This window comes from Ruditapes philippinarum, unplaced genomic scaffold, assembly GCF_026571515.1.
Source record: "Ruditapes philippinarum isolate M1 unplaced genomic scaffold, ASM2657151v2 ctg5237_1_1_1_1, whole genome shotgun sequence".
Lineage (NCBI taxonomy): Eukaryota > Metazoa > Mollusca > Bivalvia > Venerida > Veneridae > Ruditapes > Ruditapes philippinarum.
Window position 1 is genome coordinate 27,501 of NW_026862652.1, and position 19,787 is coordinate 47,287.

The window sequence follows — 19,787 nt, forward strand, 5'->3', positions numbered from 1 at the left end:
CGACCTGACTATAACAATACCTCTACTTTTTTTTTCAAAAAAAAAAAAAGTCGAGCTAAAAATGATAACATGTTTATTAGATAAATAACTAGTACAAAGCAACTTTTTAATTTGATGAATTTATGATGTAAGGAATAGAGTTCTATGCTAGATTGAAGATATTTCTTTCTTATAAATTTTGATTGTTATTCTCAATATTTTGCCATGTTATGATAATGGATTTTCCATACTTTGAGTTTCTGACATTTGTAAAAGCTAAAATTGTCTTTTTTAGCTTGTCTGTTTTGAAGAAAAAGTTGAGCTATTACAGAAGCTGCATCATTGTCATGAAAAAACTTTAATGTAGCCCATTATTTAAACATTTCAAAAGTTATCAACATGAAATTTGGAATACTTGCTTATCCTGACAAGGTGCAGTTGTTAGACAAAGGGCATAATTTGGAAGCAATACTTTTGGGAGTTATGCCCCTTAAAAATCTAGAATCTTTGGCAGAGGAATGTTAATGGGCATGCAGTGCTCAAACGATATCATCATAAGGAATAATATGATAAGAAAAAATATGATAAAAAAGATCTACTCACTTTTTCAGGACTCATACTGCTGTAAAGATAGCACCAAGATACTCACAACCTGTTATACATGTTCTAGATGCTTCCAAAAGTGTTGTTGTGGTAAATAAAGTTTATTATGTTATTTTAAGCTGAACATCTTATCTTGTATATAAAAAGCTGTATATCCTCTTTTAGCCTTTCACTATTGCCAAATTTATGAAAACTTTGCGACATATATACAAATAATCATACTCGGAATATGACAGAAATTCTAAGTAGTTAGTAGATAAAATAAAAATTTTGTTGGCCTGTTCCTAATTTTGAACTACCTAGAAAACCACATCACAAAATGTTTGGCACAAATGAGTTCAACGTCAAGTACATCAAGGTCAATAAAACTGGTTTAATACTCTTACAATAAGTTTAGTCATTACTCTTCACTCCGTCATGTTGTTAAAACATGCATTTGGTTTATAGTTCGATTGTGTTGGAAGCTATAAGCTTATTGAAACACTCTCGAATCCATTCCTGGAACAAACCAGTACTAAGCAATGAATGTAAAGTTTCTTGCTTAAGGAAACAACGGCTTGCCCCTGACAGGGTTTGAACCCACGCGGTCAGCAATCCTTAGATTACTAGTCCGACGCGTTAAACACTCGGCCACGCCGCCACTAAGCATGCATTTAACTTTATGAATGAAGTTACTTCATTTGCATATTTCTGTAATTTCTGTGTATATTATATATGGTATTTTAGTGTAGTACCTTACTAGGAAAGGATGATAGGGAAGAGTATATAGAGGAGATAGACGAGGAATATGAGGAAATCAGATCTGACCACTATGATTCTCTCAAGGTGAGTTTTTAATCTTAAATCTAGTTTCTTATCTCAACGAATGCAAGAATAACAGAACTCTTACTCACCTCAGCATTGATGCAACTTTTGGCCAAGGTTTAGTGTAAAAATTATATTATCACTACCATCACTACCACTGCATTATAATTTTGAAATTTCATAGAGTTTTTTGGCTCATTATTAAAGAATGTTGATGAAGGTCTTTTACTCAAGAGACTTAAATGAAGTATTCACCTTTTTATGCCCCCATTACTTGGGTGGGGGCATATTTGATTTGACCTTGTCTGTATGTGGTCTGACAATAACAGTGAAATGTTGGGGTATACAATGTACTTAATTATTCAACTCTTTTTATCTTGATAGAAGAAGCTTTCATCTTGTATTACTTTCAAGGCCTTTGAACCAGTCAAGGATGGCCAGATATTAAATGATGTTGACACATTATTATCATATGATGATTTTCAGCTAGTGACCCTGTTATGATATTTGTTTATAAATGCTTGTCAAAAGAGGAGACAAGCTCAGCAGGGTTAGGATTAAAGACACAATATCAGAATCAGTTACTTGTACTTAAATCTCTCTTATTTTATAACATGTACAGTCTTTGAAAATGATTCTGTTATATCTGAATTTATGTTTCAGGACAAAAAATATTTGACATTAGAAAAAGCTCAAGAAAAAAGGTTTAAGATAGACTGGATAGGAGAGTCAGTGCCTGGTAAGTAACCAAAAGCTGTTAAAAGTATGTAAAAGGTTTTGCTCCTTTATTGTACCCAAAGAAGTGAGAATTGTACTATTCATGTAGCTTATATAAACAATGAATGCCTGGACAGGGCAAATTTACGAAAAACACCTTATTTGCAGTCCAAAAATTTTGCACACCAAAGAACAAACTTGTTACGTACTTGCCAGATATCATATGACTGTTACTAAATCAAAGCTTTTAATACAATCTGCTAGAAAATGATTCAAACACATTATGCACATATAAATATTTCTCATACAATTTTATTACAGTTGCTCCATCATTTATTGGTGTAAAGAAATTTGAGAATTACGACCTGAACAAATTAATACCCTATATAGACTGGAAACCATTCTTTGATGTATGGCAACTTAGAGGAAAATATCCAAATAGAGGATATCCTAAAATATTCAAGGATAAAACTGTTGGTAAGATTTTTATATTGATAAAGGAGTATATATCATGTTTAATTTGACTGTCATAGTTAGATAATAGGGTAAGCTATTTTACTCATATACATGTAGGCATCAGTTTCAGAGTAAAGTTTATTTTACCACCTCCTTTTTTCTACTACAATGTATACCTTTGAAACTTGTAATACTTGTCAATGATCTTACTTAAATTACCTGAATTTCCTTTGTGCCACATAACTGTTTAATGATACCCTTTGAGATATAACTTTATTACAATAATTTCTATAGCGAACATTTGTTTTGTGTTCAGAATGCTTTAGATTTGGTTGATGTTTTCTTCAATTCTTTGAGTAATCTTGAAAATTTATAAGAACAGTAGCATTTCATAATTTACTTTTATGGCTGAACATTGAGTAATAGTAATATAAAAATAATATTGCATTGATAATTTTCTACATGTAGGTACTGAAGCCAAGAAGGTATATGATGATGCCCAGAAAATGTTGGGAGAGATAGTAAAATCAGGGAGTATCAAGGCTCATGGTATAGTGGCATTCTACCCTGCCAGCAGTGTAGGTGATGATATAGAAGTGTACAGTGAGACCGGGGAACACCTCCAAACTCTACATGGTCTTAGACAACAGGTATTACTGTACATCTGCTTGAATCAAAAGTGATTATTAGTATAGAGCCAAGCGAGCCTGTACATCTGTTCCTCTGATCAGCAAGGCTATATACCGATAATAGCTCAATATTTGTATTTTTGATTTTGAAAATCTCTTACACTTTAAATGGATAAATCCAAATTAAAAGCAGATAAAAATTCTAGAGATTAAAAGTTTCAAGTTTTTTTGACATACAAAAAAGGTGCCAAGACTCAAATTGATTGTGAATATTTATATCATTCTTAATCTCATAATTTTGTTTCCTTAAGGGTTGAATTTTGGAATACTAGTATTTGTTTAGTCATTTGGATAAATGCAGCTATAAAGGGAAATGTTTTACAATATTTCAGGCTGTAAAAGACTCCGCATCTAGTGACCCCTATGCCTGTTTATCAGATTTTATTGCTCCAAAAGAGACTGGACTTCAGGATCATATAGGCTTGTTTGCTGTTACAGCCGGCCATGGGGTCGACAAAATGTGCAAGAAGTATGTTGGATTTATTATTGTAATGTTATGAACTAGTGAACACATCAGTGGAGCTCAAAATTAATAACAGAAATTGACATATTATTATGTTTTAAGTTGTTTTTTTTTGTCTTGAATTGTGTTTTATTTGACAATTTTCTAAATGTTATAAATTCTGCTTGATTCCATGTAACATTTTAACATATTATTATTATTAGAGATTGCTTTGAGAACCTGAGCACATTGTGTTATACCATCTAGTATGTAATGTAATTTTAACATATTTTTATTGATTCTCTTTTTTATCAACATGTTAAAATATAGAAATAGATATTTATTTTTCATGCATTGTATTGTTATAATACATGGTCTATCATTCAAATGCTTTGTGATCAATCACTCTCATACGCCTTTGTGATTATGTTCTTGGACTCAAACTGTGCATTATTCTACAACAATGCACTCATAATTTATATCTATTTCATAATAAAAGTATTACCATTATCAGTAGTGGAAATTTGCTTTATTGGGTAATGATATGACAAAATATCTATGATATTGTCAGGTTTGAGAGTCAGTATGATGATTACAGTATTATTATGGTGAAAGCATTAGCAGACAGACTGGCAGAGGTAAGATTTTATATGTTACCTGTTTGTGTTCCTGTCAATGAGTTATAATTTATTATTATGATATGAACATGAAAAGATATCTGGTGCTATTGATAAAATTATTAATTTATGATTATGTAAGTCAAAAATTATTAATTTATGATTTGTAAGTCAAGGGTATGGTCGTGACGATACTTATATCTTATGTTAAATAATCTGATGTGTCTATTAAAACGTAAATATATCCAATATCAATCTGTTGTTTTGTCTAAAAATGAAGGAAACTATGATTTCTTTTAAAGTACAATGTATTATAGGATTATATATGATTTTGTGGTGTGAAGTTTAACTTATAAAGTGGCTAGAATCTGCCTCCACCTATTTAACACTGTAGTGTTTTCAGTCAAAGCCTATGCTTTTAATTTGTATTGTTAATAACATAAAGATGTAAGAGTTGTGTGGTATGTCCTGTGTTTAGTATCGGAGAACAGACTTAGATAGATATGCAGTTGTGAACAAATTTTAAAAATGCACAATTTAAAGGATTCATTATCTTAATATAATACTGAGCAACTAAACTTCTGGCTAGGCTGCACAGTGTGCAGTTTCTACTAGTTCCATTGTTGTTAGACTTGCTATTTCTGCATGAATTTGTATAATGGATTTGCCCAGGTTTGAATTTGAAACAGTCCATTGAAATTTTAAGAGATTTTGATATAAAAATTGAGCTACCAACAGTATAGAACCTGGTAAGACTGCATGGTTGTGCCGGCTGGCCTGGCTCTACACTGGTGACAAAGGTTTATCACTTTCAGTTCCAGAAGGGTAAGTAATGTTAATGTATAAGTGCGCATTTGAAGCGGCAAAAATGTTTCAAACTTTTATCGTTGTAGGCTTTTGCTGAAGAGTTACATGAGAGAGTTAGGAAAGAGCTGTGGGGCTATGTATCGGAGGAAGCTTTAGATGCTGCAGGTCTACATAAAATCAAATATCAGGTGATTGTCAGGTTTTTGTCTTATTTGTTGTGCAACCTTACTTTCTAAAAAACCCTTTTGAAATGTTACTGTCAAAATATAGCAATTTTAGTAATACATCTTCCCCTTTCCGATTTGAGGGGTTACCTTTAAGGGCTGAAGCATCAGAATTACAGCCACTGTTAATCCCTGCATGATCGTAAAAGGCAACTAAATGGGTTCGAATTACTGGAGTCTATACATCTTTTAGCTCTAGTAGGTGAGGAGGTTTTGATAAGTTTGAAACCCCCTTGGTAAGCCAAAATCATCTTTCTTGTTTTGGCGCCATATGACCAAAATTGTGTTGGTGTGCCGTAAAACCAAACAAACAAAGTAATACATCTTAATGTCATTTGTGTAAAAAAAAACAAAAAACTGGATAATGTTAAGATTGGTAGAGTATCAAAGTCTGCTGGGATTATTGAATTTTATCAGATGAGATACCTATCATATAGCATTAGGAAGGTCAATTGTTTGCCCAAGTAACCATTTGATAAATTGCACTGAAGTATACATAGTGTCTTTCTTCACCATATAGTATATATATGTTATAGAAAGAGCATAGGGAGCATATTATTTCTCTTTTGTGTCATTAGCAAAATTAAAAACCCTTTCCCTGTTGTAACAATATGAAACTCCAATTTAACCAATAAATGAGTGTCTGAATATGACTTGTATTATTGCCCCTTCCCTGTTGTCACAATAAGTGAACCCCAGAAAAAAATGTAGCCAATCAACCTATCCCGACAGACAGTGCTGTAACCGGTTTGCGGCTAACTAATACCTGTACTCCAGCTCAAGCACTGTGCATTTATAGGTTTACATTTTTTGCTCGGACACATTTTCAAAAGAAAGGCCACAAACTATGATACAAGTACATCTATATGAAATTGAATTTGATTTATTTTTCCAAAATAATGATGATGAAAAAGATGTTGTAGACATGTCAAGTCTAATTTTACACATGTTTGTGTGGTATACTTTTTATTTGGTACTAAGAGTAAAAAAGTGTTTTGTCTCTAATATTATAGCCATATTAATGATAATTTTGTTATGAATTTGTCCAAGAAGTTAAGTCTAGGGTTAGCTGACATATTGTATAAGTCTATAAGCTTTAATGAATTTGTTCAAGTTTTAATATTTCTAAAACCTAAATAGTTTAGCTTTTGTTTGATGGAAGGGTAAAAAACTTTTTCGCACATATTACAGGGTATAAGACCAGCGCCTGGGTATCCTAGTCAACCAGATCACACGGAGAAAGAAATTATGTGGAAACTAATGGATGCAGATAGTGTAGGTATAACACTAACAGAATCACTGGCAATGGAGCCAGCTGCGTCCGTCTCAGGTCTATATTTCGCAAACAAACACAGTACATACTTTGCCACCGGCAAAATAAACAAAGACCAAGTACAGAGTTATGCCGCACGTAAACAAATGAGTGTATCGGACATAGAACGGTGGTGTAACAGTGTACTAGCTTATGACCCTGAGTAATAGATAAACTGCATACCAGTAGATCCGAACTTGAGCAAATTGGGATACATATGTGGAGATTTTATTTTTGTATCAAAATAGAATTCACGTGTACTATCAAAGCTGCTAATGTACTAGAAGAGTGCTTGAAATAAATTTGTTATTGATCTCTATTGTAAAAAGATTAATATTCAAAAACAAAAATATGAACAAAAACGGTGTTTATAATTATGTGATTTTTATGACAAAAAACTGTAAATGTTTGTGCCTTTCACATGACAATTCTTCATTAGGCCACATTAAAAAAATTGTTGGTTTGTAACTCGGTAGTTAATTAATTCATTCACTCAAAGCCCAAGATTCATTTAACTTTTGGCAATGATTGACAGGTAAAAAAAACTCATTTAAGTTATTTTTTCAATGTAAAAAAAATTGTATAACTATGGTAATCATTTTAATAACGCGGGGTCATGTAACACCAAACCCAACATCTTTTTGAAGAATGGCCTTGTCAAATGTTTTAAAGGATCAAAGAGATGAAATGGAATTTTATCTGTCACAAAGGTTGGTATATTTATGATGTAACCAGGGTATCTGAGTTGTATTTTTAATTGCTTTGATACTCCTAAAGCTAAAAATGTGCTGCTATATTGCCAGTATTTTTTTGCCAGTTTTGCAATTGTATTTAATATGTGGGGCATTAAACTAAATATTAAATTATTTTACTAATTGTAACACTAAAAATATAGGGCAAAATTTATATCCATTCCTTATTTGCATGTTTTAATGCATTTGATTTGTAAAGTAATTATACATTGGCATTAGTCCAAAAAAAAGTTCCTGTCCATGATTTATCAAAGGGTCTGGGGGAATGATTGCAAAACTGTATTTATTTCCTGAAATACATGTACATGTGATTGTATATATTTGTTACTGATTTAAACTGAATTTATTTGCAGTGGCCAGTGTTAACACTAACAGTGGAAGATTATGTTTAGCTTCTTCTCTCCCTTGATTAAGGTGTTCCAAAATACAGTTAAGTTAAAATTTTGTTTAAAACAAAATTAAAAACAAAAGCAATGTGTCAATATTTCTGAAGAAAATGATTTTCACGTCACTTTTCATTCTAGTGAATCTTGCAATAAGATTTTATAAATATTATTTTTATTCTCTTTATAGCAACATGTAAGAGTTTCATTTCTTTTGTAATGTAACTCCATGTTGTTATTGTTATACATGATTACACCTTTAGAACAACTTTTTCCTCAAAAGTTTATTTTAAATATATTACCACTTGCTCACCTGATTTACGTAATGAACTTGTCTCATTTTAAATTTGGAAAAGTCCATAGTAAGTTTTCAGGGATTTCGGTATTATGTAATCTACAACATTCAGTATGATAGGAATAAAAAGATTCTGTCTGCTCTATAAAGTTGGCATAGACAAATTTTATAACTGCTTCATGTAAGAGTAAGCATAAAAAATCTTTTGTACCTTTTCTGTTAATTTTTTTTCTTCAAGCCTTTGACAACTTTGTATGGATCTTAGAGGATACAATAGTGCTTAGTAAAGTCTATTTACTTCAGTGGATAGACTTAAAACATTATTTTATCTTTTCATTATGTAATGTGTCAAATGAAAAAAAAATCTTTTAAATCCTTTCCAAATAACTTATTTACTAAATTTACTATTTTTGTTAAAGTGTGTGTGACAGTGGGTGTATAATTTATTTAATTCTTGTTGTTTTGTACTGATAAGTTATCTTCTACTTAAAAGGTAGATACTTTTTACATGAGGAGATTTTCTTATGGATTTTACTTACTTTTATACATATTTGTTAACTGACTATTTTTTAACAAAGTTTAAAGTTTGTCTTTTAATACTTTACTGTTTACATACTTTGTATTTGGTGCTGTGGTATCTGGAATCCAATTTATCTTTTAATAGCATTAGTTGTATTGTTTTATCAAAGTACGCTGAATAGAAACTGGTTTCAAGGAAAAAAATGTCAAGCCAAAACAGAAAATGTTTTTTGCCCTTTTCGTGTCTATATATAGTCAATTCAGCTTAACTTAACGATGAAAATATGAGAATAATTTCACTTTAATTAGGGAGATATACACTTTAGCACAACGATTGCACATAATATAATGTTATTAGTGGGTAGGGTGGAAAATGAAATGTATCATGCATTTATACATTCCTTTTTTCACATTTGATTTTAATAAATGTACGAGAGAGGTGTGCTCTTGAAAATTTGTCATACTTCTACTTTTTTTGTTGAGCAAAATCACATGAAAATACATATATGTGAAAGTTTATGACAGTATTTATGCATTGCCAAGTACAGTTTTATACTCAAATAATGTAAGTAATGTCACAACTATTACCTTATAACTGCATTTATTGTTATCTATAACCTGTTTGTATATACCTTGGAAAGATGTCTATCCATGTTCTATGTAGCATCTACTAGGGAAAATTTAAAATGAATTAACAAATTATGACCAGATTTTTTATGGACAAGGGACAGTTATGGTTAGCTCTTCCCTTCTTGGAAACCTTCATATTTTGGTTTGTACTCCACATGTACTTGATTTAATTTATGTTTTTCCTATGCTTCATGTCTCATAGAAATTTACATGTTTTTCTATTTTTAGCAAACTTTAGTTAAGGCAATCAAATATTATCGAATACGTACTGTAAATATTTCATGTTTTGATTTTTACATTGATCTTATTATTTTATGAAAATAAATGATGATAAACTGTGTTCGAGTGTTTAGTCTTCTATTTAAAATTTCATATATACATGTATACACTTCTTCCCCATAAATAAACAGTGGGCTTGTCATTAAACTTTACCAAGTTAAATATGTTAATTATATAAACGAAGGTGTCCATCTTTTAATCTTGACAAAACCATTTGTCATTTTAGAGAACATTTTAAGTAAGTACATGCATAATGATCTTGGTCTGCCCTGGTCGCATGTGTTGATTCAGTTATGCACGGAGAGAACCTGTGACAAACAATTTAGGCAACAAATGAAATATTGTTGCTGGTCAGAAGATTAAGAAGTACAATATCGTAGCATGATGAGCTTTAAGTATTTATTTTCTGTGTCATAATTAATAAAGAAATAAAAATACGATAGCTTTTAAAGTCCATTGTTAAAAAGTAGTCTGGCAGAATACAAAATCCCCTTCAATTAGTACTTTAAGTACTTTGATTAGATAGGTGTCCGAATAAAAGGCGCAGCATGTCTATATACTGTATGCAGCTGAATAAGATAATATCTATATACTTCAACTACAAATTAACCAAACATTAAAACTTAGTTTTCAATCAATGTATGTTTAAACTTTAACATCTTGGTTATTTGACAAGGATTTTTCTTGAATTGTTTATTGAAATATTATGTTTGTATATATCAATACAGTATTGCATAATTTCAAAATATATTTTTTCTTATATAATAATCGTGAATAACTGTTTTCAATGCAATAGTCCAGGGGTCCACCTGATTAAATACAAACCATGTATTTTATATAATAGCCAAATAGGTTTCGTGTACATTAAACATTTTCACATAATAAAAGTTTTATTGTAAAATTAACCTATCAAAGGGTATTGAAATTATAAATCATTTTTATTACCAGCTTTTTTATATTATGTCTCGGGTATAGATAAGGAGTCATCTTATAGTATAATTACCGTTATTAAGATATCAAGTTTTCATTCCAATATCCACATTACAGTTTCTAATATATCAGTTTTATTACATTGGTTGAAAAGGGATATAATTTTTTCGAGATTTATCTCTGTGATTTTGCAGTTTTATGTAATATCTCTAAGGTAAGATCGAAAAATATTTTATCTAAGATAAACAAACATATATACAATAAATATATTAGCACGAAAGAATGTGATATTTAATTAATGAATATGGTTATATAACTGTTTCATTTTTCGTGGATTTGATACATTTTAGCAGTTCATGTGTTTGAAATGTTATCGTTGCTTTTTCTGAAAAAATAATCTCTAGGTTTAAGTTGTATTAAATATTCACGCAAAATAAGACCAGGACAATTTAACATTGATAATCAGCAGGTGGGGCAATTTGTTTATGATTTTTGTTTTAGCTTGGTTGTAAAAAGATTGTCTAAGTTCAGTAAAATTCTTTAGGGAATACCCTGTCATGAAACATGTAAAATATCGAGAAGTCTATCGTCAAGTAAAACTGGTAGTGGCTAGGGGTGTGCGCTCCCATCCCTGGTCGTATATAAAAATTCATACAGCCCAGAAAAAAAAACAGCAACGGTCACTCGAATTGTCACTTGGCAATGACTTACTTTGACAATTAGTTTTAACATATTCTTTAGAAAAAAACTTCAAAATTTTATCAGCTGACTTCAAAACCCTTTAATTATGCTCCTAACATACCTTTGGATCACGTTCTAAATCATAAATAGAAAATTTGATTTTGATTTATTTTGACTGTAAAAGAAGATTGGCTACCAATTAAATCTAGAGAAAGGAGTAAGAAATGATAAAGACTTTGGCAAGGCAATCTTTTTGTCATTCTGTTATTTTTTAATAATACGGCATACTTTATAGTGTTGTTTATATATAAAGCCTTTGGCTATTTTCTTATGTTGCCCAAGATATGTAACAATACACTTTATATTGTTCGACATCCATTTAACATTTATATTTATGACTTACAAACATTAGTTCATAAATTTTGTTCTCTTTCAGTAAAAGAGAAATGGACGAGGCAGATATTGATCGGGCTTCTAAAAGAGCCAACATTATTGAACAAAGGATATATGAAATGAGAATTAACTCTATGAATTTACTCAAATATTCGGCGGCGATTGAACTCGGAAAGTCTCAAACACAAATGAAGAAAAGGTTGAGAAAATACCGAGACAAACAACGTCAAATATTTCGCGGCCGCGAAGGTTACCAAAATGACCCAATCGACGAATTAATTGTCGGACAATACATACAAACGCCAAGAAGCAAGCCAAGCGGACGCTCAGCTGTTAGCCGGGCGGTGTCATCTGGGAGAACTTCACGTCGTAAGAAACACACTACCAAAGATGGCGGCTGCGAGAGTGATTCAGAATCGGATATTGAAGCAGACAGTTTGTTTATGATTGATCAGCAGAGGAGTAAAATTGATCTCAGACCAAAAACAGCAATGGAGATTATGAGGAAAGGGACAAGTTTAGAATCTTATATACATGACGGTCGACTAGGATCTCAAACGAGGCAAGTAAAATATTTTGATGAAGATGAACTGAAAGAAAGAGAGCAAATCTACAAATATTTAGTGGAAAGAAGAATTAATTTTGAGAAAAATATTAGAGAACAACTTGATGAAAAAGTTGCGAGGTTTTGTGGTAATAATACAGTACAGACAATGCTGAAGAAAGTACCCTCAAAGGTGAAAATGTTTTCGAAATGATCAGAAAGAGATAAAATAGCCTACACCGGCATCTCTTAAAGAACCAAAATGGTTTAAAAAAAAACAATAAATTTACTCGTGAGGAGCTATATGAAATTTATTTTATAATTTATTACTTTCATTGATCTTGTCAATCTGTTTTACGATTTGTTATGTAATTACACGTTTAAATAAAAAAAGAAATGCATATTACTTACATTATTTAATTATGCTTTATAAAATCTCATTGTTCACGGAATTTTGACTTCTTAGCTTTTGCAATAAACTTGAACATTTCACTTAACCAATAATGATTTTAATGGTCTTAAAAAAATATCAATCTTTCTTAAGGTTGATATCCTCGTTTCATTCAGACCATCGTTGGCGGCACGAACGGTTATCTCGGTTGGACAGTCCATTTTCCGTAATATAGATTACTGCATTATCAGATTAACAAAATCTGAGTTGATACCTACTGACGGGCGGCATTGTGAAAATGGTTTGCCCTTGCCTCCTGTATTGTCAGGCCAACCCTCAAATCCGTGCAGTCCAACCAGGCTTTATCACAGACACTTTGGATCACACCCAACCTCGGCGTGAACCACCTCAGTAAACTGTCAACAAAACATTTTAACGCGAATGTGGCGATTTTCCCAATCATGTTTTTTCACAGAAAAATATTATTCTCATTAACAAAATAGTTTTAATTTAATAAAGTAAAGCATTGACAGGGTCTAACCACAACCCTAGCCCAAAGTGTGTGATTTTGTCTGACTTTTTTCTGTACAATGGACATGATGCACTGACGACCGCTTGCTGACACATCTGACTCCGCAAATCTTTGACTCAATCTATCAAAAGTGTCTAAGCAAGCTTACCATGATAAATAATTATGGACTTGTCCATCTCCAAATCTTGACAGTGTCTTAAATCGTTTGAGACCTAACATACATCAAAACAAGCCAGTTGTATTTTAATATTTATTGCAACTATTTAATTTCATAACAAATGTTTAAAAAGTTATATATTTTATTACAGTTTTATTCGTAATGAGCATTAAAACATATATTTTCAAAATAACAACACATATATATGGAATGAAAAATACATGAATGAACAATAACGAAAAATGTAGATATGGAAATTTACAGACTATGTACATGTACATGGTTATCGCAATTATTTGACTTATCTAATGTAAAGGTTAAAGTGATGAAGTCAAACATATCCCAAATATTCAAACGAGTCCAGATAAAACCCATTTTTACATATATTACTGTCATAAAGCCACATTTAAAATTAAGATATGTTATTTGTGGTTTACGATGGTATATATGAAAAAGCAACACTGTACACATATAGCAAAGTTACTTGAAAGTTTTTTTTCAATGTTCCATTGGATATTAATTAAGTAAAACTTGTAGTTCATAATAAAAACAATAAAAGTTCTTCAATGTCACATGCATATGCGTGCATTTTAACTCGCAAACTTTTCAATAGCCGCGTTAGAAAGCGCGTGAATAGAGCTTCTTCGAATATTTACAGGCACTTCCGGAATAGAATAGTCTGGTTTGTAGCTTCCGCGTCGACGGTTGCCATAGAAACGTGCGACAACATCAATAGTTGATTTCAATGTTTGGCTTACGTCTGCTGATGAACCGATGTTTGGGTTAACTTCTGCTACATCAACCATTGATAACCGGCCTGAAATGTTTATAAAAAAAATAAAACATACTTATACAAACAACGGTTTACATGTACAACTGCCTGTCAGGTATATAAATAGGATTTGATACTAAACAACAATAGTTCTATGTCATGATAATAAAAGCGTTGTTTTTTTCTACAATATAAAAGACTATGAAAAAGTTTATTGGCAATTTTCGGTCTTGAATGAGTGCTATAAGCACATACATTACTAGTGTTCAAACCTCAATCTGCATGGTCAAAAATAGACACACATTTAAAAGGGCAACATACAAAAGAAGTGAAATTGTTAGAAAGTTTAAAACTGTATACATGTATGTACCTGTATTAGCAATCTCTTCTGCAATATAGGATATTTCTCTGACAGACAGACCACCGGCTACTGGGGTACCAGTGCTTGGTGTGTGGGCAGGGTCCATAGCGTCAACGTCAAAACTCACGTGGATTTTCTTGTTGCCGCTGAAAATATCGGGTCAAATTAAAACTAAATTGACTAGCTCTTTGCAAACGTCCTTTGTATTTGTCTTTATATTAATATTGATATTGAGTTATATTAATAATCGGTCCATAGTTAAATATTGTACGTAGACACTCTAAGGTTTTTCTGATAATTATATTATAAAGCATAATAGTTCATATCATTATATAACAAAGAAATTTCGTCAAATAAAGTAAATTACGAAATACAATATGTATATACATACTGTGGGTCAATGGCCTTTAAGGCCCTGTCAAGAACCTCTCTTATCCCATGTTTGTCTACTTCCTGCATACTGAATGCATTCAGCCCAAACTCGTCAATGATTTTACTGCGAATGTAAGAGAAGTTAAATATAGATTAAACTACTACACTTTAGTTACATACTTGATTTAAAAAAATCCAGGCAGTTACAATCATGAAGTTAAAATTCAAATTTATGATATCTATAAAAAACACATTACTTTATCATTGCGAAACTTTTTTTGGCATCGGATCTACTTTTTTCCTAAATCGCGCATTAATATTTTCAAAGAAGACTTAAAAAGAAAGAAGTACTTTAAGTTTGGTGTACCTTTCACCAGGATCTACATCACGAAGACCAATCCAAGCAATCTGGTCACAGTCAATGCTGGAAGAAAAGAATGACATGTGTTTTACAATGCATGTATTGACATGTGTACTTAGAAAAAAGAATGCAAATGAACTCTCTCCTTTTTGTCCCAACTTTTATTCTTTCTTATGCTTAAATATTCTATACTTAATAGTTCGCTGTCATTTGAAATGGCCGAAATGATACAAAATTCTGAGAAAAAAGTCGCACGTTCTTAAACTAGTATTTTTCAATTCATCTCATAGTTTTAATATAGAATTTTATAATTAAATACTTTACCATGCTTGGATATCTTCCCAACCAGGCATGTGCGGTACATATGGGTCAAGCTCCCTTGCAAGAAAGGACAAGGGCATGCCATGAATATTTCCGCTGTCGGATGTCAATGGTGTGTTAATATCAGCGTGCGCATCAATCCACAACACAGCCACATCCGGGTCAACTCGCGCATGCCCCATGATTGTACCAATGGCCATGCTATGGTCACCACCTATGGCAAGACAATGTCCCTCTGTACGTAGCACGTGTTCCACTTTGTCTGCAGTCTACAAAAATGTAAAAAATATCTCATTAGATCATTCTTTGAACAGAGCAATTTCCGCATGTTGGCAATTTCCACATCAAGTTTATTAGCAAAGTCCATATTTAACAGAGTACAATATGCTTGTTTGCAAGAAAAGAAAATCTTTGTCCAAAACTTATCCCTTCATACATTGATAATTAATGCAAAGCTTACCTTACCGGTCAAAAGTTGAGTTCGATAAAGTTTTTTTTTTTTAAAAAGCTCAAAAGCTGGCATAAAATATGCATTTGATAAATGACTGCTATTTGTTTTATTAGATACTAGTATTAGGAAATGACACGAGATAGCATTTCTGTATAACACTTTTAAAAATAAATACAATGTAAAAGTTTCAGTTTAGTGTCAATTAAAATTCTGACATTGTGCTTTCAGTAAATTATTTGATAACTGAAACTACCCGCACGATAACCAACAACATAAAAATAACTTACCGCGAGTGTTCCTTGTGCGACATTTCTGGGATTTTTGACATTGTCATGGTGTGGATCAATGTCTAAAGGATAAAAGTCAATGTCGCCATGATCTGTGACTTCACATCCAATTGATTTTAGCCTTTCTACCAACCCAGCTCCACGTAAAGCATCTGGTCCTTTCTCTGTCCCATCTTTTCTCTGTAATAAAGAATTGTATTATGTTTAGAAAAAAACATCATCATCATCATCATCATCATCATCATCATCATCAACAACAACAACAACAAGCACAACAATAATAATAAATATAATGATAAAATAATTAAATAACCGCACACAAGTGGTAAATAATTTTCCTCATCACAGAATTCAAGAAATTTTTATTTCTTTTTTCTTCCTATACCATTAAATCATTTTCGTATTTATTTTATATTCTTTATTGATGTTTTATGTATTTCTGTATTTCTTTTTTTTTAATCCAGCAGCGTTCGTGTGAACCAAATTAATGGATGATGTTAGAAGGTAGAAACACAGTTTAACAGTTTATGATACGGAGAAAGTGTGTTTTTTTTGTATATAAAAAAAGTAAAAAAGGAGAGCTTTTTTAACTTCCGTAAAATTTGTGATTATGTAATTTATTATGTTATTGAAAAGATTACAACTAATATGTTTTTTAAACAAAACAGTTTATCCTCTATAATAAAGAAAAAAATAAAATATTTAAACAAACACCTCAATTGATCAATTAAATACGGTGTCCTCATCGTGTCATTTACAATGTCGCACGTCGCTCTTTAATTAATGTCAAAAGACGCGACAGTGCGAAGTCGTATCGCGACCATGCGAAGCTACGGGTGACAATAGTTAAATATTTTCACTTTTGAATTCCTTCGGTTCTGTAGTAAATTATAATTGCAAGACCAAAATAATATCGAATGGCAAAATGAATAATTTTAAATTATGTTTTGTGTCGTTCAGATGTTTGTAATTAATCACTCACAGAGCATTCAAAATCAAGATATATTTCTTTTAAAATAACTAAAGCATATTTACAAGTGACGTATATCAGAGTACCAAATACTTCGTCTCTTCGCATTGTGCAATTGGCACGATAAAGACACCGTATAGTTCAAAGCCATTTCGACGATTTTAATCCTTTAGTCGGAAATAAGCTCTTGGCAAAACATTATCTTAGCGATTTTTTTTCATTTATTTACCAGAATTTCCAGTGTTTACCGGCCGAAAGCAGTTATGAAAAATAATCTATCTTTATAAGTTAGATATCTTAATCTTATCTGTACGTTAATCCATAATTCTACAATTCAGACCATCACAATGTTTTACTAACAATTTATATTCGATGCAAATAAATAGATAAATAAATATTTTTTTCGCAAATGAAATTGTTAAATGTTGCTTAAGTCATAAGGTCTGGTGATATACAAGTAAAAATCATTCGATTTTGAAAAACGCCTATTTCTGATTCAAAACAAATAAAAGTTTGAATAGTTTCGACAACAATCTTGAAAAATATTAACAAAGATAAATATGTTTATTCTAAAAAACAAATAAATAAAAAAATATTTAAAAAAACAAACACACAAATAATTAAAAAGAGATTAGTCGTTTAGAAAACGAATGGTAAAAAGGCGATTTGAAAAATGACTCCTCTTAAATAGCCCTAAATAGAATCACATCAATAAAACAAAGTTAACTGGTATATCAAATACATCCTTGTGATTTGTAACAAATGATCAACACTATCAAATGGTTTTAATTTGTTTTGTCAAAATAATTTGAAATTTGTCTTGAAAATTGTAATTGTATTTAAAAAAAAAGAATAGGTTAAAAATCAACAAAGAAAATTAAAACAAAACACAAGTTAAAATTCCTACCTGGCCCTTACTGACTGGGACACCAACGACGCCCAGTTGTCTCCAGGTACCCAACGATCCTCTGCGGTTAAGATTCACCATCTTCATGTCTTCTATGATATCAGTCATGATTTATTTTTCGCGGACTGCGCACGTTCAATTTCACAAAAAAAATTAAACTTTTTCTAAATGCACCGAAACTCAGTAGGAATCTAATTACGATGATGTCCCCGCGATCCGTTTTTATACACGTTGCCCTTTATGCAAATTATGTACAGCCCAAAGTAAATGTGGGCGTGTTTATGTGACAGAAGCATACATGTATAACAACTTTTCACTATGTGGATAATGTGGTACGGGGAATTCGCTATTAAACCGATGGCTGAACTACATGTATATATTTCACACTATTGGTGTCTGCAATGTATAGCATTTCATTGTATCTATATAAGGCGCTTAAAAATAATTTTTAGAAAAAAATACCTGTAATAACAATATATTACAAATCTACACAAGAAGGCATAGTATGTTCAAATTTATAAAGTTATAAAATTATAAAGATCAAACCTCTTCCACATAGACTTTCCATTTCCATTATCAAGGTCTTTAAATTAAGAGATTCCTTCAAAAATACATGTAGTCAAACTAAGATGTTATTCATCTAACATATCAAGTTAGAATTCTTTTGATATGCATATGTATGAAATTCAGGCATGCTTTGGAAGTTGTTAATGGTTAATTATGAAACATCATTAATTGGTATTACTCACATTTTACGGCATGAATTTTTACGTTCGATGCTCATAGTGAGGGAAAACTATTGAGTTATAGCAGCATTAAGAATTGAAATCTTATGTCACTGCGCGTAGAGGGCGGCCAACAAGAGGAAATACAATGACACAGCTCACAGCGCATGTGCGTACATGGTCATTCAGTGGAAGCTGAACTCACAATCTAGAGCGAGGTGTCATCCAATGAAAACACAACTGACAATTAGGAACGCTTCAGCGTAGCGTAGTTGACCATCCATTGGAAACAAAAGTCACAACCGAGAGTGATGTGCGTATACGATAGTCACCCAGTGGAAGTTCAGCTAAAAATTTAGTGCGCTGTGTAACAGCAGAGTCAGGCTTTTTTGTGAAAAGCCACAATAGCGATGCAATTAGTAGAATCAGCACTCTCTTAGTTATTGGGCACTTATTCCTGGTTAGGAGTATAACTCATTCATTTAAAGTGTCATGTCTTTAAGGACAACAAACAAATACTTAAGGGCTGAAACAATTATCGAGATATATTGAAATTAAATTCAACCAGCTACCTCTACACAGTGAGTGTTGTTGGCGTTACTTAACCAGACAAATTCTGTGTGTTTGAACTTTTTGAAGTCATGTTTGTTAATTATCTTATCTTTAGCCTTTTTGATTGCAGGAGGTATTTCTAATTGCTTTTGGTATTGGCATAGGTTTAGTTTAGATTAAAAAAAAAACATTTAAAAAAAAGTAGCGAAGAAGGAAATTAATTGTAAAATAAATTGGTCATTTAAAGTTTTTGGAGGTGTGTCTCCGTGACTCTAATTCCAACCAATCATCGTTGGGGGTGTGTACCTCGTCCTTCACCCTCGCGTGACTGTCGCTTCTTTAAAAGATCCGATTATGTGATTACAAATTTCTATGGCTTTGGTATGTTTTTATTTTAACTTATGCCCTAAAAAGAATTGCTAAAGTTACTTAAGTAAACAAAATATTTTTGTTTAAATGTGCGCAGTTTTAGTGAACTAGTTTAGAGACAGTCTGAAAAATTGAAAACATCACTTGTGCGATCAGGCGTTCACCTCTTCCTGATGGAAGTCGCAGCAGACGACTGGCACGTG

General features: G+C 31.7%; 3 protein-coding genes across 4 annotated transcripts in view; 2 read left to right on the forward strand and 1 right to left on the reverse strand.

Annotated features, from left to right (window-relative positions):
* The window catches only part of LOC132719731 (methionine synthase-like), a 36,731-nt gene extending 27,162 nt beyond the window's left edge, over window positions 1-9,569 (forward strand). The window contains exons 19-27 of the mRNA XM_060703581.1: window positions 591-672; window positions 1,309-1,407; window positions 2,050-2,125; window positions 2,425-2,580; window positions 3,028-3,209; window positions 3,581-3,717; window positions 4,262-4,328; window positions 5,201-5,302; window positions 6,530-9,569. Coding sequence (XP_060559564.1) covers window positions 591-672; window positions 1,309-1,407; window positions 2,050-2,125; window positions 2,425-2,580; window positions 3,028-3,209; window positions 3,581-3,717; window positions 4,262-4,328; window positions 5,201-5,302; window positions 6,530-6,817 — 1,189 coding nt within the window. The 3' untranslated portion in view covers window positions 6,818-9,569. The remainder of the gene's footprint in view (window positions 1-590; window positions 673-1,308; window positions 1,408-2,049; window positions 2,126-2,424; window positions 2,581-3,027; window positions 3,210-3,580; window positions 3,718-4,261; window positions 4,329-5,200; window positions 5,303-6,529) is intronic.
* Window positions 9,570-10,490: 921 nt separating this feature from the next.
* Window positions 10,491-12,382, forward strand: LOC132719730 (uncharacterized). Of its 2 annotated transcripts, none has more exons than XM_060703579.1 (2): window positions 10,491-10,652; window positions 11,556-12,382. In XM_060703579.1, exon 2 carries the CDS (start codon window positions 11,566-11,568, stop codon window positions 12,268-12,270), a length of 705 nt encoding a protein of 234 aa, XP_060559562.1. In that variant the 5' UTR covers window positions 10,491-10,652; window positions 11,556-11,565; the 3' UTR covers window positions 12,271-12,382. The 2 variants fall into 2 exon arrangements, with proteins under 2 accessions (XP_060559562.1, XP_060559563.1); XM_060703580.1 differs by lacking the exon at window positions 10,491-10,652 and adding an exon at window positions 10,755-10,907 and having other exon boundaries at window positions 11,556-12,378.
* An 833-nt stretch (window positions 12,383-13,215) lies between these two features.
* On the reverse strand, window positions 13,216-18,132 carry LOC132719732 (arginase-1-like). The gene is made up of 7 exons (XM_060703582.1): window positions 17,939-18,132; window positions 16,062-16,241; window positions 15,327-15,592; window positions 15,009-15,065; window positions 14,661-14,765; window positions 14,279-14,415; window positions 13,216-13,953 (listed from the first exon to the last, which is right to left on the reverse strand). The coding sequence occupies exons 1-7, from the start codon at window positions 18,044-18,046 to the stop codon at window positions 13,727-13,729; spliced, it is 1,080 nt and encodes a 359-aa protein (XP_060559565.1). The 5' UTR covers window positions 18,047-18,132; the 3' UTR covers window positions 13,216-13,726.
* Window positions 18,133-19,787: the final 1,655 nt, after the last annotated feature.